We start from the raw sequence: 21822 nt of genomic DNA on the forward strand, positions 1-21822 counted from the left end.
TCCCAAATAGCAGATTGTAAGAGCCATGTTCTACACACAGTAGGCATTTAACAAATGGCTGCTGAATTCAATAAGGTGGACCCAGAGCTAAAATGCGACCTTTTCCGAAATCCCAAAATATTTTTATCCCTACAAGAAAGGAAGTCACAAAACAAATACCCTTTAAGAAAATGTGTACCTGTGTAAGCTTTTGCATCCAAGGATATTGTCACATTAAAATATCATTGGATTCTTGGAGATGGATTGAACCTCAGAAATTACTGTCCTTTAATGGAAGGCCATCTAGCCACTGCTCTGCCCATCATGATCTATGTGCCCATGGGAAGGTCACTTCTCTTTAGGTCTCAGTTTCTTCATCTTAACAGTGAGTGAGTTGGTCTAATTATTTCTACCACTCCTTCAAGTTCTAATATTCTTAAAGGCTAAAAGTCATGGAGAGGAGGTCCTCGGCCTTCTCCCTTCTCAAGTGCCAAAAATAACGTCTACCATACCATCAGTGCTTGATTTGTGCTATTTGTTGTCTCCTTGGAAGTGCTCTTAATGCTTTCACTTTTCCAGAAGAATTCAGATAAGAAAATGAACACTGTCTTTGCAGATGTCACTATTATAGCTACTTGTTTCTACATACAAAAGGAGATTTAAAAACAAAGCATTCTCTCCAGGACTCTTTCATAAGGCTCTGGCAGTTGGGACATTCAATTAATGCACATGCTCTACCTTGGGGAATGGTTCTGCCACACCCCTGGGATGAGTGATGATGAGTGAAGATGCTGGGAGCCAAGCCAGGGGATAGGGAGCTATGGCTTGAATAAGAAAGAGAGAGGAATTGGGGTTCAGAGGCAGTTCCTAAGAAGAGAAAGGGTGAAGTGGGCTCGACAGCAACTGAAAGAAAAAAAATCCAGTGGGCAGGAAGACAGAGATACAGACAGACACAGGAGGCGAGACAGAAGGGGGGGAGAGAGAGAGGGAGGGAGAGAGGGAGGGAGAGGGAGAGGGAGACAGAGAGAGAGAGAGAGAGAGAGAGAGAGAGAGAGAGAGAGACAGAGAGAGAGAGAGACAGAGAGAGACTCTGGGAACCACTCTGAGATCACAGGATTGTATGATGAGAATCGACCTGCATTTTCATTTCCACATCTGATCCCAATTAAACACCACCACAAACAAGAAGAGGCAGCAATCATGAGTGCCTGGACACTGGAGATTTATTCACAAGCAGAAATCATAGGAATCAGAGCTAGAAAGGACCTCAGAGAGCAGCCCCTCAGTCCACCCTCCTCCTTTTGTTCATGGGCTGAGGTACAGGAATGAACCTGGGGACAGGCAGATTTCAGGAGCGATGGCCCAGTGGTGGCTTTCCCAGGCTTCCAGTTCAGAAGATGCAGGTCTTGATTCATGCTGCCCATCACCAGCTCCTAAACTTGGTGCCTCTTGGGAGAGATTTCTTATGGTTTACCCAAACATAACAGAGAGACACTTTCCCAACAAGGGACTCCCTGGGTCCCTAATAAAACCTTTAGATTCTGAAAAGGCAAAAGTTTACGGAGTCTGATTTACTTTGTACTCTTCCTTCCTGGTGTTCTCTCTTTCTCTTCTTCCTTTCTGATCTGATTGGCTATATCCCCAGACTCAAAAAATGGTGCTCTGAGAAAGGTTTACATGGGAAGTTATAAAATGGTTACAAATAGATTTCTGTTCATATTAGCAAAGACAACTATCCCTTCATCCTCTCACCCCTTGTGAACCTCAGCCTCAGTCAGAAGGCTAGCTGACAAATCAGCTGGAAGTCCGATCTGGGACCTCTAGGCAGCTCATCCCAGGAGGGGGAGTATCCATCTGGACAAGAGGGGGAAGTAATTCAGAACTGTTGAGGGAATCACATTTGAACAGCCTAGTTAGGCACAGTGAGGGCGTCCAAGCAAAGGCCCCAATCCCCCATAACCTGAGATTCTTTGGCGGAAGGGCCAAGCCCAGTGGGCAGGGCTGTACTTCAAGGAGACTGAACCATTCTCTTCTGTGCATCAAACACATATCTCTTAAAGCAGAGACTGATAGAGATATGTTGGGCAGGGTCGGCTTTGCTGCACCCTTCATCATCCTTGGTCACTTCTCCTTTTCCTGCCTTAGCTCTCTTCTTGGTGGTAGCAGTGGTTAGAAGCTTCTTGGTGTCAGGGTTAAGGCCATCTAGAATAAAAAAGAAAGAGATGAATTTATCCAAAAAGCAGAGTATCGCATCAAAGAAAAGCTGACTTGGAAACATCTAGACTTTTCACACAAGGCTACTTCATTTCCTTACTATGCTGCCCCAAGTGTGCTAGGCCCTAGCACTGGGTCTCTGGTCTCCTTTTCTTAAGCTGACATGGTTTCTATTTATTCCCCTTGCCCTTGGAATAATAATAGCTCTCAGTTAAGTTTTATAAAGTGTTTTCTTCATAACAAAGTATCGTAAGTATAATCTTCTTCATTTTGTATGATGAGGAACAGGCTAAGAGTTGAAGTCATGCACTGCAGTCATTAAACTGAACAGCTGGAGAAGAGACCCTGCCAAGCCCAAACCTAGTGAACTCCCGCTGACACATGCTCTCCAGTCTCTGCCCTAAGTCTCATGGATCCATCTCTCCCTACAGGAGAAGGCACTAACAGTCCCACACGAGGCATTTGGCCCAGCTCATCCCTCATCTTTTCACTGCCCATCAAGTAGAAAGGATGCAGTGAGAAGGGGCAGGAGGAAACACTGCGCTTGAGGTTGTGGCTTCTGAACATGGAGATCTCCCCTTGTCTTCTGGATATGCCAAGCCAGAGGGCTATCCCCTAGAGATCAGAGACAGCAGCCAGTGGAGCCTCAGTCATGATGGCAGGCAGGGCAGGGCCTGCTCCGGGAGGCGCTTTGAAACGGACCCTTTTCCTCCCCACAGCAGAGGCCAGAGAACCTGCTGGAAGCCGGGTCAGTGCTGCCTCTTCCCTGAAACGTCGCTCTCTGGCACAGGGCCAGTTTCAGCTCAGGCATTCTAACCTGTGGCGTCACATAACCGTATCTCAAACACTTAATCAGCTTCTTTCCCCCCAGCACTGAAATTTGGATCAGCATTCTCATACATTGGGGTGAACAAAAAGGCTGAGATGCTGGCAAGGGAATACAGACAGGAGGGCTCTCCCACAGGTGAGCTATAGCAAGGGGGCACCTACAGCTGATTAGTTCACTGGCTCTACTCTGACTGGCAGCCAGGGGGTGGTATAGAAAGCCAGTACCGGAACTGGTGTCAAAGCGAACCACCCCCAATTTCCTTCCTTTCCCAAATTCTGTTTGCCTCTACACCAGTGGAACTGGTCGGAGCATTCTCTCTTCCTCTAGCTCCTTGAAAGCACCCAGAGCCTCCCTGCTCCTGGAGAGGGCCATGGCTAGTGGAGAAGAGCCCATTTTCTATCTTATGCCACAGGTCATCTATGAGCCACTCAGAGTACTCTTTATTTGCTCAGACCAGGGAGCTTTTAGCTTTTTCACAGAGAGAGATATGACAGACTAAGACTACTACAGTTGGATAGGTCCTTGGAGACTATCTAGCCCAATTTCCTCATTTTGTAAGTGAAGAAACCAGAAGCTAGAAGTGATCTGCCTAAGGTCACAGAGCTGGAACATGGCAAGACCAGAAGTCACCTATGTCTTCTGATTTTAAATGCACGGCTGCCTTTGAACTCAAATCTGGGGACACGCGGGGATGGTGAAAGGTAGTATTACATTAAGAAGAGTCCTGGCTTGGGGAATCTCAAGCACTAGTACATTTTCCAAACATGATCCAACTGCCATTAACTTTTTAGTAAAACAGTAAATGAAATTAGTCAATGAGAAGATTTACATGAAAGCATTCTGAAACCTGGAAAGTGTCATCCAAGTGATGGGTACTTTTCTTGTACCTGCCACACCAAAGTGCCAGGCACAGATTAGCCTTGTGATCTTAGGCAATCAATTCCTCTTTGGGCCTCAGGGCCCTCACCTGTAAATGGAAGTGGATAGATTGTAGAAGATGGTCTACAGGTTCCTTTTAGCTCTGACATCCTAGAGTCTTACATTTATGAAGGAAATATCTGAAGAATCATAGGTCATCTTCTTGGAAAGATGTACTTTCTCCAATCAAAACTGCAGCTATAACACAACGGACATCCATCACTCTGAAATTTCCCTGCTTGTGTTGTTGGGTTTTTATTGATAGAAGCAACTTCACTTCCTGTTTGGGTGAAATCCTATCTAATTTCATACACTTTAAAAAATATTAAAATAAAAAAGGCTAAGGAAACATTATTTGTGTTGGGTAAAAAAAAAAACTTTCAGAAAATAACTTTTAAGGGTAATACCTGGGACAGACTGGATTCTATTGTAACAAATTGTGTGTGTGTTTTTATAAAAGGAAATCTCCCTTCTTGCCCAGGCAGCAAAAGCCCCAAAACCAAGGCCAAACTGTGTCTAATCTGTAGACTCCACACCCATTCCGTTCAGACAGGGTATTGTGCAAGTGTAGCTAACAGGAGAGATGGAAGAATGTGGTAGATCCTACAAGTGAAACCCTAGGCTGCTGGCCAACCCCAGTTTAGGTATTATTAAACTCACAGGTATCTAAATTACTTAATCAGATCCCCCTAGCCCTCATTCTGCAAACAGATTAGGTGGCTGGCATCAGACCCTGACAAATGGCATTTGCTGTTTTTTTCTCTCTGGTGCCAGGAGGTCTATGGGCTGAAGAGGCTCGGGAATACGGGCGGCTCAAAGGTGCAGGCTGAGAGAGACAGGCGGGGGCACAATCTCCATTTCATCTACCTCCGTGGATTTCTCGCATTACACACAATGCATACTTTACATTTTATAAAACCAAGGAAATGAAGGGAAATATATCTGTCACCGAAGAAGACATCAGCCCTTTAATAGCTGAAATGACGGATATTTTTAGATGGAAGTCTAGTTTAACTTACTAACTTACATTAAGGGTCTAATCTCCCCTGAACAATGACTGTTAGCTTGAATACACAGTGAGAAATCTGCTCCATTAATTAAGTGCTGTCTGTACGACCTGGGTTTGTAGCAAATATTAATAGATTTCTTTTTCTCTCCATTGGACAATTACCTTATTTTTTCCAAGTTGCAAATGGATTAAGCTGAACAAGTTTGGGAGGACTTCTGTATCAGTCATCAGGCTCTAGTGTCTTGTGGTTGGAAAGTGCCTATACACTAATATTATTAACGGACAATCTGCCACGGCAGGGCTGATCACCAGGAACTTCTCTGGCCCCATCTTATCCATCACCTGCTATCACCAACAAACAACCTCTCAGGAGTCTCCAGCCAAACACAGCCCCAAAGCTGCTCGCAGATAGGCTGACTCTGGGTCTTAGCATGGGAGGCCAGAAATCAGGAGCCTTTAATATAGCCTTTTCCTTGACTTTCTGGTGGCTATTCTTTCACAGCTTTTCGTGCTATTGGGACAGAGCTGCTGCCTGGCTACTGGAGCTGAGAAAGGATTAGAGACGGCTGGTGTATTTCAATCCTAGGAAGCACAGATTTTGCAGCATTGGATTAAAAGGCAGGGAATGGGGATGTGTTCTTTCGGAAACAGCTCTGGATGCTTTGTAGGCACAATGTGGGCAGGAGAGGAAGGAGGGACACTACTGACTTGCTCGTCCAGTTGTGTGCTGTCTTTCCCTCCTTGTGAGACCTCAAGTCTTTCCTGCTACAGTCCAACATATTCTGTCCCTGTGTCCTGGCTTCCCTGGTCTGGACAGGCGAGACCCTCCCTGATGAGAGCCAGCCACTCGTGGCCTCAGTGGGAACAAGACAGGGCTCCCTGCCCTTGCTGCTCTAATTTGGCAACTTTTCCACAGAGAGCATTTCCATGGATTCACAGCACAATCTCCACACTGGCTTGATGAGGCAGGCTGCAGGCACTGTTGCTGCTGCTCAGTTGTTCAGTCATGTCCAACTCTTTGTGTCCCAAGGACCGTAGCATGCCAATACTGTCCTTGGGATTTTCTTGGCAAAGCTACTGGAGGGCTTTGCCATTTCCTTCTCCAGTGGATTAAGGCAAATAGGGTTAAGTGACTTGCCCAGGGTCACACAACTAGTAAGTCTCTGAGGCTGGATTTGAACTCAGGTCTTTCTGACTCCAGGACCAGCACTCTATCCAGTGAACCCAGAACTGCCTCTAGACAGGCACTATTATTCCCATTTTTTTTCTTTTCTTTTTTTGTTTTTGGAGGGGGAAGGGCAGGGCAATTGGAGTTAAGTGACTTGCCCAAGGTCACACAGCTAGTAAGTGTTAAAGTGTCTGAGGCCGTTTGAACTCAGGTCCTCCTAATTCCAGGGCTGGTGCTCTATTCACTGCACCACCTAGCCGCTCCCATTATCCCCATTTTACAGATAAAAAAACAAAGTCTCTGAAAAGTTCAGTGACTTGCCTATGCATAGCTGTCAGTATGGCAGAAGGGCAGAATGAAGAACTCAGACCTTTTAGCTTCAAACACAAGAGGATTTCCAATGGTGCCTCTTAACAACAAGCAACAATGGAAAAGGTGGTAATCAGCATGCCCACTTTGGAAATGGTCACCAATCTCTATCAACATTAGTACCAACACCAAATTCTCCCTAGGCCAAAGGGTTCTGCTTGTCATTCTCTCTCTGCCATCCCCCCTGCCCTCCTCCCAACACCTGTCCTGGCAGGAGGAGTAGTGGATTACTAACGATGAAATGAACTTGGGTCACTTTTCTCCTTGGTGTTACATTTCTCACCCTGCTTTTCAGTTCGGGTCCCCCCACCCCCACCCCGCCTTGAGGAAGTGGATATCCATATGCCTGGCCAATGAGCAGTGATTCTTCCTGAGGACCAACACCAAGGTCTTGGCATCAATAAGGTCAATCCACCTGTGTAAAATACGCCCATCCAGGGCAGGCTTAGCTCTGAACCCTTGGGGCATTTTGGGAGAGGAGAAGCATTAGCTTTTTGTTTTTCCTTAGAAACTTGATATTGGTTTCTTATCTATGCTTATGTCCAGATGAAGAAATCATCATATCAGCAGGCACAATCCTCAGCCCAGGAGACTCAGGTTTGGCCCTGCAGGAGGGCTGAAAAAGTTAATTTTAAAGTCAGTCTGCATAAGTTTTTAAGAACCTTGCCTTCTATTCCTACTACTGAGTAAGCACATGCCGGGCTCTTTCCATTCCCAGAGACCTTTATAGATAATAACTCAGCCCTGAAGATTGGTTCCTATAATTTTCAACAAGATGAGGCTTAATTCTTCCCACGTATCCTCATGCTGCTCACAGATTCATAAAATGTTAAATTTGGAAGAGCCTTTAGGGGTCATCTAGTCCAATCCCCTCATTTGACAGACAGGCTCTTCTGTCCTGCTGTTTATGCTCCCCATAAGCATTCAGCTGAGACCACAGAGGTCTGCCTCTAGCCACATATCAAAGGTCCTCCTGGGCCTAAAGAACAGAAAAGAAAGGAGAAGCAAAGTCCTTTAAAGGAATTGTAAAGCTTTTTGCCTCATTTCTTTTGGGCACTGTGCATGTATCTTCAGTTTAAATAAAGGGTGAAATAGCCTTGGAAAAGATAGAATTCTGCACAAATATAAGATTGTGTCATCATGATCATCATCGCTGTCGTCATCACTGGCATGCCTGGAATACTATTCCCAACTCTGAACCCCAGCTCCCTGAAGCCTTCCCTTATCCATCCTCCTTCCTCTGTGTGCCTCACACGTCATCATATTCTGTTTTATGTCAGAGTGGTTTGTGTCCACATTGTGATCACCCCCTTGAAGTCAAGGACCTGCTGTGTGCCTTGTACATAGCAGATGCTTAATAAATATATCTGTTAAATGGAGGAACGAATGAGTGATTGTCACAGCCTTTACAGAATGTTAAAGCTGAAAGATATCTTGGAAGTTGTTTACTATAATATCTTCATGTCTGTGCTGAGGAAGAGGGGGTGCAGGGATGGTAAGTGATTTACCCAAGGCTGTCCAGTAAGCCAGCGATAGTCAGTACCGGAGTCTAGGGCTCCCAGCTTCCAGGCCACACACTCTAATCAGAGCCTTCCAAACGGTGACATGGAGAATAAAGAGTACCAATTTGCTCATCTTAATTGTCTATGTACATGTATTTGTGGTGATAAAAGTCTCTATTGTAGTTATGGCAAAAAGCTGTTGGTAAAAAAAAAAAAAAGGGATATAGACTTTAAAAAACCTCAAAAAACATTGAATTAATTTCTTGGTGCCCAGGAAGAACCAACAGAGAGAGAAGTGACACTAGAACAGCCATACTGCAAACAGCATATACCCAGAGTTCCAGACCACCACTGACTTGTGGGAACTATAATCCCAGAAGAATGTCTTCAGTCAAGGTTACTGTAGACACATGAGCTACACTGGGACCACAGGCAAGCAGCTGGAGTGGAAAACTGGATTGGGGGTGGGTGAGAGGTAGAGGAAGTTCTCAAGAACAGAGCAGTCATCTATCCATCTGGAATGGTTTCCATTAATTTTCAGTACATAGTATCCCACCAGAAAGTTCTTAACTGTCAAGACTGCTATCAGACTGTTCTCACTAGCCAACAATATGTGAGATCTTCCCTGACTTCTACCTTTATGACAAACCACTTGCCACACTCTGCCATCCCCAACCTGTGATCCCATCTTTCTACCCCTTCTCTAAATCTGCAGTATTCAAAGGCTTTTCCATCTTGCTGGCTTCTCTAGCTCTACTGGTATAGGACTCAAAGTCTGGATTCTTTTTGAAGCATCTATTGATCACCTGGGCCTGGCCCAGGAATCCATCTTTTCTGGGAATAAAGGAGGAAGCTGAGAGGGGAGAGAAAGGAAAAGCTGCTCCACAGCAGAGAGGACCAGAGCTATGGTTAAGAATCAGAAGGGACCTTAGAGACCTTTCATTTTAAAGATGAAATAGACCGAGTGTCAGAGAGTAATCTGACCAAGAAAACACAGGTAGTAAATAGCACAGCTGGACCCGAATGTGGAGGTCTTTGCACTCCAGCACCCCCTCTCTTACCTCTCAAGTTCCTTCTGGTTCTCAGTCTACATGATCTAGTCTTTCTGCTTTCAGGTATGGCAGAAACTCTTGGCTAATTTCCCAGGAGTGCAAAGATGATAGAGAAATTCTTGGTTGGTGTCCAACCAGTGTGAGATGACGGAGAAGGGACAGAAATGCTGTATCAGAGCCAATGGACTTAAGAATCACAAACACTCCAAAAAGCTGTCTTTTGTGAAAGCCCCTTGGGATAATATGCCGCCATCTTCTGGTTACTGAATAAATACTAGCAAACCCTGGGAAAGGTGGTTGAGGCTGGAGGGGGGAGGTGGAGAAGAGAAGGAAGAAGGGAAGAGACAGGGGCAGTTTTAAATCTGGGGTGCTGACCCTGAGTGAAACATAGCCTATGGCAGTTACTTGGGAAAATGCTTTCATCGAGAGGGCCGTGGCCCTCAGAAACCAAGTGCCAATTGTACACAAAGGCACAATGGCTCTTGCTGCACTCTCGCTGGCAATCCTTGAAGGCACGTTTTGTCTCTTGGCTTTTGCTGCAAGTAATCAGGAAAGAATGCTGGAAAACAAAACAGTTTCCCAAGTGCTGCTTGTGGGTGCCATAATTAATACACTCATCAAACAGTCCAGCAAATTGCTTCCAATTGCTGGCGTCACTTTCATGTCCCAGGCCAGACTGTTAATGAAGGGTCCTCTTGTCCCCACCATTCCATTTACGGTGGGAAGTCCTAGCTTTGGCCACAGTGGGAACCAATTCCTTCCCAAACAGTTCAGAGTAATTTGTACTGTAATCGGTCCCTGAGGTACTCTGGTCAACTGAAAATGCTACGTAATTTTCTGTCTTGTAATTAGAAGTTGTTAATAGATTTAGAACAACAGCAGAAACCAAGCCAAACAAAGGGAGGAGGCTTTGAGAAGGAAGGTCAGAAGTTTCCCCTCCTGGGCTAGGTGTTCTAAGAGGCAGGGTGAATATGAAAGCCTGCAGTGATTTACTCTGAGACTGTCCTTTCTCTCACCCTGGGCAGACTGCATCTGGTCATCCTCAGGAAGAATTCTTTATCCCATTCAATGGTTGGAGAAGTCTCCGTGTATTAATGTTAAGTTTTTGGGGTGCAAAGACTCCACCTTTGGGAACCTCAACTTTAATCTAAACTAACAGAAAGAGAAATTTTAGCTCCATTCAAATGCTGGGGTAAACTCTAGACAGGTATCGCTATTAAGGCAATGGGATTGCTAAATCCCAGTATGGTATAGTGGGAAAAACACTGGATTTGACATCAGGAGACTTCAATTTGAGTCCTGACGCTGTTAGTAACTGCGACCAAAGGCAACTCATTCTATAGGCCTTTGGGTTTCCTTTCCTGCAAGATGAAGGAGCTGGAAGAGATGATCTCTAAGTCCCTTCTAGGAGTGACACTGTGTGATTCCAAGTACCAGCTGCACTCCAGAAGGAAATCCTCAGCACACTCATACAATGTGCCCAACCAACAGGGCTCCAAGAAGGATCCCAGGTGCTCCTAAGAGTCCTGTTACAACGAGGAACCACAACTAGCTCCTTCAGTTCTTGAGGTTAGAATGGCAGCAAGTGGACCAAACTGGAGAGTATCTCCCAAGTTAAATAGATGAGTTTTGAAATCATTATGAGCAATGGTGGCAGTGGGGTGATGGTAGGAGGGAGAGAGAACACAGGATTCTGGGCAGGGTAGAGCTGTAATCACATTAGGAAAGTACTCTGCTATAGAGGGCAGGATGGACTGGAACTGGGAGTATGGCAGTGGCAACAGAGAGCAAAGAATGGATATCAAAGACACGGGAATGAGAGGTCCGAGGACTGACTGAACATCTGTCGACAGAAAGCTCTGGGGAGGGGAGAGGAGGCTGGACTAGCAACAAGGCTCTGAGGACACTATCTGGCCCCTCCCACACAACTGGGCACCACAATCATCTTGGTCTGACTGAGGCCATCTCTGCTAACTGTGCTAACTCTGCTAACAAGCTCTTTACTTGGTTACTTGTGACAGCTGATCAAGCCTCAGAGAAAGCCTGGCTCAGGTTCCTGTTCAGAGAAAGCCTGGCTCAGGGTGCACAAGTCATGTGGGGAGGAGGACAGCCATCCATTAGATGAAGAGGGATTTGCCCTGGGCACCTGGACAAGGGCAGAGTTCATGCAGAAGCCCATTCTGGTAGCAAGGGCACTTGTTTTCTTTTTCAGGACCTTTTGTCCCAGTCTGACTAGGGGTGGAAGCTTTAAAGCCCAAGCCCATTCCCTTGGAGGAGAAAGATGCTCTGCCGGGAATTCAAGGGTAGCCACAAGTCAGCAGTAGAATGAGGCAGATTGGGGGCAGGGGGAGCAGAGGGAGGAGTCTACCCTTGGCAGCCTGGCTTAATGTCAGCAGGAGCAGCTAACATCTCTGTGAAAGAGACTGGAAAGGCCAAACCAAAATTCTTAAACTGCTTTTTATGTTGAACCTTCATATATATATAATATTATGAGGGAGGGGGCAGGTTTAATACATCTGACTAGAATTTCAGTTAATTTCTTCAATTTCTTCCAACTGGAACACAGATCTGGGTCTCAGTCTGTTAGTCCTGCCTCCATGGAGAATCAAGATGGCCAAGTCCCTGACTGGAGGTGGGGAGTGAGTCACCTTCTCTGGGCTCTCCTTATTTAAGCCACTGTCAATAACAAGGACTTTACAATAAAAAATAAAACTATTAGTCAGTTTATTTTTCAATTTTTATATATCTAGAATAGGGCTTTCAATGCAGTTAGGGGGAGGACCAGATTTTCCTCTCCTCCTATATATATTGTGTGTAAACAAATATGCAATTTGCTTTAAAAAGATAAGGTGATTAAATTTTTATCAGCCTTGTACTCTGTTGTCACCACAACAAAGGGAATTAGGAAGAGGAGGAAGACAAAAAAAGCTTTTTATTTGAATTGTGCTCTCACCAAAGGTTCTCCACGGCACACTCGATGTTCTCCAAACGGGCCCTTTGATTGCTTTTTATTCAACTTGTTTGCATTTGGAGCAATCGCAAGGAAAGAGAACAGGCCACATTTTGATGTCTTAATGTTCCTTAATACCTCCTTTAATTTATATTAAGCTTCTTAACTGGGATGATGAATTCTTCAAAAACAAAAAAGGACCTTGTACAGAAATCTTTCTCACACCATGTAAATTGAAATTATAATGTATTCATGGTTTTGGAAGAAGGGGAGGGGGTGGGCAACTAAGAAAACACATACACAAATATATTATTTGGAAGGTTCTTCATTAATAAAAAGAAAAAACCCACCTTAAAACAGCCTGTATACCAAGCTACAGCGTTACATGAACAAAGATTCACTTAATTACAGGGAAAAGGAGGGGAAGGTAAGAAGGAAGGTGGGGTACAAAATGTGGTGCTGTTTTGTTTTCAATCTTTTAAATAAAGTTTTCATTTACTTAATTCACACACTATATAATTCTTGTAGCTTACTTACTGGGTGTTCAAAATATTGCTTTTTTGGTTATTACCAGGAAAAAAAATTGTCAGAATATCTTCTTAAATTTCTGTTAGGTGCTCAATAAATATTTGTTGACTTGAACTGAATCACAGATAATCTAAAACCTGGGTATAAGAGAAAAATGGAGAGACCTGGCAGTGGAACATCTGAGTTGGTTGAGAGACAGAGGATTCAGAGATGTTTGACCTGAACCCAAAGAATGAATTCAGGGTACAGAAACTAAAGTATTGGACAAGTTGCAGCCCAGAAGTAGAGAGTACCTCTCTACTGTTCAGCTGTTTCAGTCATGTCCAACTCTTCCAGACCCCATCTAGGGTTTTCTTGGCAAAGATACCGCAGTGGTTTGCCATTTCCTTCTCCAGCTCATTTTATGAATGAGGACACTGAGGCAAACAACAGGGTTAAGTGACTTGCCCAGGGTCACACAACTAGTAAGTATCTGAGGCCGGATTTGAACCCAGGAAAATGAGTCTTCCTGACTCTAGGCCTGGCACTCTGGGCACTGAGTCACCTAGCTGTCCCTGAGAGTATCTTAAGAAATCTTAAGTGAAAATGGGTATGTGCTGTGTTTAAGAATGAGGTAATTCAGGTAAGAAATGGTTTTGAATAGATGTAAAATATATGATCTTTGCAACATGTGTGTATAACCTGGTGAGGCAAAAGGCACTATATAGTTTTATTCTTTTTATTAATACAAAGAAATCTGAAATAACATAAAATAAAAAATTTCTTTCAATCACCCACGTGAACTGTATTATAAAATCTGAGATGGCCAGGGTGACAAGAAGAAGGAGGATGCATGGTCCCAGGGACTGTGCATGTGAAGTCAAGTTGTTCTTCAGCTTTTTGGTGACACATGCATCTGCCCGTGGATCTCCCATGTCTGTGCTATATGCAGGTATGTGTTTATACCTAAAGTAAACATTTAAAAAATGGAAAATCAATTTTTGCACTTGGCAGTAAAAGGAATTGAAGGCACTTCACTGCAGTGCTGTTATCTGTCCTAGAAAGTCTCTGGATCCTTTTGGTGCCTGGAATTTAAAAGCCAAACTGAAATGAAAAGATGAGAGGCTCCCTCTCTCGATACAACACGCAGACCTCTGCTTTGGTTATGCACTCACACTAACCACACAATTCAGAGTCTGTTTCCAGGTATGTACAGCCCATCTAACAATATGCACTGGGCTGGGGATAGCTCCCGGGTAACCTCCTCCATGCTCACATGGAGGGGCAGTGGCTCCAGAAGGGTTTGGCCACAGGGTAACACTGCACTTTCCACTGATAGACAAGTGACACCTTATTTAGTGTCTGTTACTTCCCATTTTAGTCCAACTCATCAAGGCCAAGGAGTTATTCTGGCTGTTTCAAAAGTGTTAAGTTTGGAATCTAGAGATATAAGACTGAATCCCGGTTCTGATACATACAAGCTATATGACAATCAATCAATCAACACTTAAATGATTATTAAATCTCTGTCCCTGTGCTGGGTGCGGAGATACAAAGACAAAAAGTGACATACTTGCTACTCTTAAGGAATTTACATTTGGGAAGGTAATTGATATAAGCAGTTACATATTAAGGATGTTGAAAATCAACATGAAAAGAATAAATAAAAACAAATACAAGGTGGTTAAATATAAAGTGGTTGAGGGGAGGATGAGCAAAGGTTTCATGATGAAGGCAGAGAGGGATTGTGAAGTGAAGCTGATGAAAGATATTCCAGGTGTGAATGCCCAGTGCAATGGCACAGAGACCAGAGAGGAAGGCTGTGGGTGAGAGTCACTTCACTGAGCAGGGGAACATCATGGTCAGGCAGTCTTGCAGCTATATGGAAAGGGGCTGATGTTGGAAAGAGACTTGTGACAGAATTGTCTAGGAGAGAAGTGATAAAGCTTGACCTAAGGAGGTGAGTGCATGAGCTGAAAGGGTCACAAGGAAGAGATGTTATACAGGTGGAAGTGCTAAGATTGGCACTGATTGGATAGGTGAGATGATACATGGAGGATTAAGGAGTCAAGGATAAGAATCATGTCAATATGAGCTGTTATCTGCACTATCTATCCACACACATACATACAGATGTGGGGACATGTGACAGAATGTCATTATATATGCATATATACAAATACATGTGTACATGTGTGTATCCACACATATACACACACATATATGGCAGAAAGTACAAAGAATTAAAACAAGTTAACCAAAGCACAATGGAGAGATGCACAATGGCCATGTGTAGGTTGCTAGATATTACCAGAGAAGAGAAATATATGAACAGAAAGGGATCCATCATGGAGTGAGAAATAATCAGCCCCAGGAGAGCCCACATGTGCTCTACTGGTCTTCATGCAATGTCAAGAAATGTAATGGCGGCCCAAGAACGTGGAGGGCCCTTCATGTGGAGGATTTGTGAGAAGACAAGAAGGGCTGTGATCTGCACTCCTGGAGACAGTACCTGATTGAAGAGACCCCCCTGGTCCTTCACAGGATTATAAACACAAAGTCATAATCCCTATCCTCCACAGTCCCAAAGCTTTCACTTTCAGATCAAAGGAAGCACGGTGGCCCTCTCTCTTTCCTGCCAACACTCTCCTAGTGCTATACCCTTCCTCTGCCCATGCTACACTCATGCCAGCGTACAAGACATGATCATATTCAACCCTCTTCACCACTTACAGTCAAGTGAGGAAAAGCACATGGGAATGGGATGGTGTTACAGCAAGCTAGTTGCTACCACAGCTAATGAAAAAAAGTGCACAATTCAGAGAGTCAGTGTCTGACAAAAGAAGGTTCTTTCGTAATTTAATTATGGAGAACACAATGCTGACCATAATCCTGGCACATGGGACTGGCTGACACTGGTCTTCAAAATGGGTTACCACGTGGAAAACAGTGTCAGCAGGCCACAAGTCTCTCCCTATCCCTCCCTACATTTCCAGAATTATGGTAATGCTGATTCTGATTGCCTGTGAGCAATGCCAGTGTTAGGGATGTTAGGGATTGCATTTTCCTTCCAAAACGCTTCTTCACAGACCAGAGGCACATTTATTTTCGGCTGCACTATTAATGATCAGCAACTTTTCTAGGTCTTAACCCTGTCCCAGACACTACACACTATTCACAGTTCACTTGTGTTCCAGTCCAGAACACCAATAATCCTGCTGCAGAAGGGCACCAAGGTATGAGACAGACAAGACAGATAAGATGGAAAGAGAGACAATAACAGTGAGTGTTCATACAATGAATTTAAGTTAATTCAATTCAATTCAATTAAGCAGTTAATCCAATCTGTTCCTTTGGAAAGTTTTTTGAAAGCTAGTTTGCTGACTGCTAGTAAAGAGAAAAAATTCACTTTTCAACTAAAACCAGAAAAAACTGATAATTATTCTATTGGTTCATAATTTTCTTTGATTCATTTTTCAGGAATAATTCTCTTCTCAATCATTAACTGATCTCAGAATGCTTTTTCATCTCCATCAGGGATCATCTGGGATGAACCTTTTTACTACCAGACAATGAAGAAGGGTGCTGCATTCTAGTGTTCATATTCTGAGAAAGTGGGCCCATGAAGCAAGTCAGTAATAGCTGTAGGATTTGGAGCTGTAAGGGAATTAAAAAATTATCTAATCTAACCCCTAACCCTTTCATGTAATTCATGGACAAACTGAGCTACTTTGAGTTTTCTTTCCCCTGAAGGATTCTTTCTGACTATTGGGCAAAGGATTATTCCTTCAATAAACATTTATTCATATCTGCTGCATGGAAACTTAGTGGTAGGGGAAGCAAATGAAAATGGATGGAAATCCCTGCCCTTAAAGAGCTTACAGTCTGACCCTGAATTTGCCAAAAGCCTTCCAAACTATTTTTAGAAACAAGCCAGACCTCTAGATGCAATAGAATAAGCAATGCAGGCCAACTCTGGTCAGCAGATCAACTCAAATTGTACCACTGCCGTGCTACAAAACCGTCAAAGGTTCCCCACTGCCAAATAATTTCAATTCAGCAAACATTTATGAAACGCCTATTATGTGCATGGCAATGTGCTAGGGATGCAAAGATGAATCCCAAAGGTTTACTGTGAAGAAAATGCTTTGTAAATGGATTGTATCAATGTGAGCTATTGTTATTATTATTAATTATAAGACTGTCTTACAATAGTAGAATTTATAATCTACCAGATCCAAACTCCTTAGTCTGGAACTTATGGCCCTTAAACCTGTGGCACCAACTTACCTTTTCTGGCCTTATTTTACACTCTCTGTGTCCTCTTTGCTCCATCTAAATGAAACCACCCTTTGTTTCCTAAAACATACCCCATGTTTTCCTGCCACCATTTGCTTAGGCTTTACTATGTCTGGGATACCCTTCCCCCTATTTTTCAATCTTTATCCATGGAAACTCTTAGCATGCTTCCAGACCATTGTGAAGGCCCTGTTTTCGCTATAGCCTGTTCTTATCCACACCCCAGCTTGCTCATACAAGTGCCTTTTCTTTGAACAAGAAGTCATGAATTCATGGAGCCACAGAGAAAGTGTCTGAGCCTGGGTCCTGGCCCTGCCACTGACATCTATGTGACTTTGGGCAAGTCACTTGACTCAGTTTACTCACTTATAAAATGTAAGGGTTGTACAGATGGTCTACAGATCCTTCCAGCTTTCACATTTTATAATTCTATGGCTATATAATGTAATCATCTGGGTACTCTTCTATTAGATTATAAGCTCTGTGAAAGCAAGAATGTGGTCTCATTTATTCTGGGGGGCATCAGTGTTTTACACACAGCAGACATTTAACAAATATTGAATGAGTAAGAAGTCTTCTTTAAAAATACTTTCTTTTAAAGAAACAATGCTATTATATACACACATAGACCAAACATGGTTTTGTTTTGTTTTTATTTTTTGCTTCTTTTTTTTTGGAGGGGGCAAGGTAGAGCAACTGGGGTTAAGTGACTTGTCCAAGGTCACACGGCTAGTAAGTATTAAATGTCTGAGGGCTGATTTTTGGTTTTGTTTTTAGAAAAATATTCCTTGTGGGCAAGGACCATATCTTTGGAATGTTCTGTACACAGAAGACATTAAATAGACATTATGCAATTTACAGAGAACAGAGGATAGGTCTTGGGATTTTCCCAGTACCTATTTCCCAACAGCATTAGCAACTTAAAGCAAGGGCAGTATCAGGAGAGGGTTATAGGCAAAAAGCATGTTACTGGGTTTTATGGAGGAGAAAATGGAATGGAGATGCAGAGAGGGGAGGGTGTTCACGCACTGGGGAAAAAGGGTCATCAATTTGAGAACAGCCAGATCAGAGGGAAGAGGGATACTTTCTTTAGGATCAAGGAAACCTGCATGTGCTTAAAAGTTGAAGAAAACAGATCCACGAGAACAGGAATGGATGGAACAGGGAGACAAAGATAATGGAAGAGTCATTTCCCTTAATACTGGGAAGGAGAGGACAGTGGATGCTGGGGAAGATGCTGGAAGAGTGGGATAACTTGACTGGTTAATGACTGACGATCTCCAGCTTCTCTGGAAAACGAGGACAAGGTCTTCAGTGTCTGCAAGAGGGAGAGGGAAGGAAGGGGCTTCCATGACTTAAAAGTTTGAAGTTGTGAATGCATATTCACAGAATTACAGATTAAGAGCTGGAAGGGATCTCAGAGGCCACAGAATTCTATGTCCTCATTTTACAGATGAGGAAAATGAAGCACAAATAGTTAAAAGATTTGCCCAGTGCAAGCTAGCTAGTAAGAAAGCTGAGAGAGGAGCAAAAGCAAAGCCATCTCTCAGCAAACAGGCCAGGTCTTCCTTTGGCCAAGTGCCTAGGAGCAGAATAAGTGATAACCGTGATGGAGGTGTTGGTTGTTGGATGTGGGGTGGGGCAGGAAAGCAGTTAAGACTACTGATGAAGGCAGTATCAGAAGGCAGTCTTCTAGGAAGTCACTGTGAGAGGTGTCTGGGTTGGTTAGGAGGGAGGAAGGGAGCACAGACTTGTGGTAGAGTCAAGACAGTTTTGTGTCCTAAGACTTGTGGGTTGACCAGGCAAGGGAGGGATGCCCTTAGTATTAACCAAACCACAAAAAATGGAAGGCTATTAGATTGGGGTTCTACTCTGTAGCTGAACTTTGGCTTATCCAACATTCAGTGTTCTCTGTGCTATTCTTCCCTTCATTTGCAAAGGTATTTGAGAGCTGGTGAAAAGTTCCCTCCTAGAAAACTCAAATCCAAACAACGCTAATACCCCAGCTGGTGAAGGGCAGTGCCACAGGAAGGTATTGATCAGCAAAAAAAAAGAAAGCTGAGAGGAATGCCACTTACTCCTCTTTGCAAATGCTCTGAGGACAGAAGGACATGGAGGAGTGGACCACAGCCTAGGGAATGACATGCCTACTGGAAGGAGGGAGGAAGACAGCTTTGAGCCAGTGGAAAGAATGATGGATCTGGAGTCCCTAGACCTGAATCCGAATCATGGCTCTGTCACTTATTGGCTGTGTGACATCTCCCTGACAAGGTCCCTGCGCCTTAGCTTCTTTAGTTGTAAAACCAGTATGACCTCTAAGTCCCTTCTGGTTCTAAGACTATGCACTCTGATCTCCCGACCAGAATACTGGAAGGCTTTCCCAAGCTTGGTACAGTCTTTTAATTCCTGCACAAGATCTTCCTGTCCATTGAACCCCCCTCATCTAATTTCCAGGTACTGAAAAGAAAGCAGAAAAGGAGGAGTTGTTACTCACTGTTCTGTGAAACTACTTCCCCAGGTCCATGGGCTGAGAAGGCAACTACCTGGTGCCCAAGCAATAAGATTTATAGCCTTGACCTTATCGGCCCCAGAAAGAAAAAAACGCTTTCAATGGAGAGCCCTGTAATGCCCTTGATCCCCTTTCTGTCAGTGACAGCCCCAAAGCTACCTGAGTGCTGTGGACAATGTTGGCCTGGGCGCGTGCTCCCCCTCCCCCCCACATCCCATTCTAGGTGGTGCAATCTGCAATTACAGTGGGCAGCCTGCTTCATCCCCACTATTTATCTAGCTGAATTTTAATACTCCAAATATACACTCCCTAAATGTGTATACTCTTTAACAGGAGTTAATCTTCAATTAAAATACCTAGAGCAGAAACTAAGATAACTGGTTTAAAAGGTAAAGCTTATTGACAAAAAAAGTATTCTTCATATTGCTTTTAAAAAATTCTGCATATTAAAAATGTCATTTTTATGACTTGAAAAAAATCTTCAAGAATAATGAAGGCTAACAAAAGGCTGAAAAGCAGTAATTTAAAAAGCTCCATATGTGGCATCCTGATTACTGTATCAGTCCCATTTCCATAGCGAAGGGAGAAGTCACCTACCTGCTGGCTGTCCTCTCTGGTAACAGGGAAAGGGCAGGGAGGACAGCTAGGGAGGGTGGTGTGGGCTGGCAGTTGCTGCAGTGGGCAGCTGGGGGTGGGAGCGAGGCCTGGCTCTGCCCTCTGGGAATCCCAGCTCTGGTGGTCCCAGCACATGCACTTAATTTGAAAGCTTCTGAGTTCAAAAGTTTATCCTCTCTGTTTGACCTACAAAGGTTTTCATATAGGAATGAGCTAAGAGTTGTATGTATGCCTCATACCACACAGGCAGAGAAATGGATCAGCCACATTCACTGCTACTCATCCATGCATGTACACGCATGCACGCACGCGCACACACACACACAGTTAGTTACTCAAGAGTAACAGTGTATAAGTCACAGCTTATCAATTCATCAGAAGTTACTTAGCATCTGATCTAGCCAAATAGCAAAACTATGCCATCAGAAAACAAAGGCATGATGAATGCCCTATGTCAAACATCATACAGGAGCATCAGGAGAGCTTTCAATTATCCACTTCTTAGGTTTTTTCCTATTAATCAAACTGGTTTGCTGATGTTCAAGGTCCTTCTTTCCAAAACACAATCCATGGCATTTCCATTCCCAAGTTACAATAGCCCATCTTTCTGAATTTCTTTCCTAGCAGATTCTTCATTCTCCCTCTGACACACCATTTATGCAGGGGACTAGAAGGGCTGTATTTCAATGAGGTCGCAGTGTCCACACACAAGAGTCCCCACAAACTCCAAAACAAAGGGGTGGGAGTGAGAATGGAATTCCTGCTTTTAATTTTGGAACTACAGTCATAGAAAGGAGGGAGGGAGTAGCTAATGGTTAGAGGAAGGGACAAGGAAGGTTGGAAGGGACTTCATCAAGTCCAACCACTTCTTTTACAGATAAGAAAACAAATAAGAGCTGATGATATTTCCAAGGTCTCAAAAGTGCTGCTTAGAGCCATGATTAGGTCTCAGGTTTCCTGACTAAGGGACTGGTAATCTTTCCACTGCAGTGCACTGCTTCCCCAAGGGGGAGAGGAATCCACTATTTTGGGGTCTGGGAAGGCCTTGTAAGAGATGAAGAATCTTGGCTTATCTCAGATTCACTAGCATCTCAACAGATTGCATTATATTGCCATTGCCATTAACTAAATTAAAATGAAATCATGAATTTAAATCTTAGCAGATCCATGAAATGGAAAACAGTTTTTAAGTGTCTAGGCAGCTTTCAGTTATCAATGTTACAAGAAGGAGCTAATGGTGCAGAGCTTTGCCTTTGGGGTGCATTGCTGTACTAACATTTGAACATGCATATGTAGAACATTCCAAACACAATAATGGTGCCATGGCCTGAAGGCTCAGTTTCAGGGAACCACAAAGTCTCCTTTGCCACTTTTGTCCACTCTGCTTAAACAAGGAAGGGGCTGTTTGAAATAAGTTATCAACCAGAAGATTCTTTAAGAAGCAGACTTGATAAAGTAAAAAAGAAGCTGATGGCAAGACGTATCCAGGATGAGCAGGGGCACTGCTAAGCCATTTGGGATATATCTTTGAAGAATTTACTAAATGAGTAGTTCTTTGTTTTATGAGAATATTGTTGTAATTTATAGTCTAAGAGAAATAGTATGATCGAATTGAAAACTCAGGGCCAGGAGATGAAGGTCTCTTTGGTAATTACAGTAGGGGCTGAGGGGGCAGGGGGTTAGGATTGCTAGGTCCTCTTTTAAGTCCTGTTACCAGTTCCTACCAAGACCTGAGAAGAGTCTCATGACCTCTGGGCCCCTGGGCCATACACACAGTAACATGACTTTGTGCATAGCCTGTCCTAGTTTTCAGTGCACTCTTACCCACGTATTTCATTCTTTCTTCACAACAATCATCTGAAATAGGCAGGGCAGAGATTTCTACTTTTTTTGGTTAGTTTT

General features: G+C 43.6%; 1 protein-coding gene across 1 annotated transcript in view; it reads right to left on the reverse strand.

Annotated features, from left to right (window-relative positions):
* Nucleotides 1-1184: 1184 nt before the first annotated feature.
* Nucleotides 1185-21822, reverse strand: part of EEFSEC (eukaryotic elongation factor, selenocysteine-tRNA specific) — a 332250-nt gene continuing 311612 nt past the window's right edge. The window contains exon 7 of the mRNA XM_069083816.1: nt 1185-2181. Coding sequence (XP_068939917.1) covers nt 1988-2181 — 194 coding nt within the window. The 3' untranslated portion in view covers nt 1185-1987. The remainder of the gene's footprint in view (nt 2182-21822) is intronic.

Source organism: Petaurus breviceps, unplaced genomic scaffold, assembly GCF_028583685.1.
Source record: "Petaurus breviceps papuanus isolate PSGF00001 unplaced genomic scaffold, PetGlider_PUasm1.0 174, whole genome shotgun sequence".
Taxonomy (NCBI): domain Eukaryota; kingdom Metazoa; phylum Chordata; class Mammalia; order Diprotodontia; family Petauridae; genus Petaurus; species Petaurus breviceps.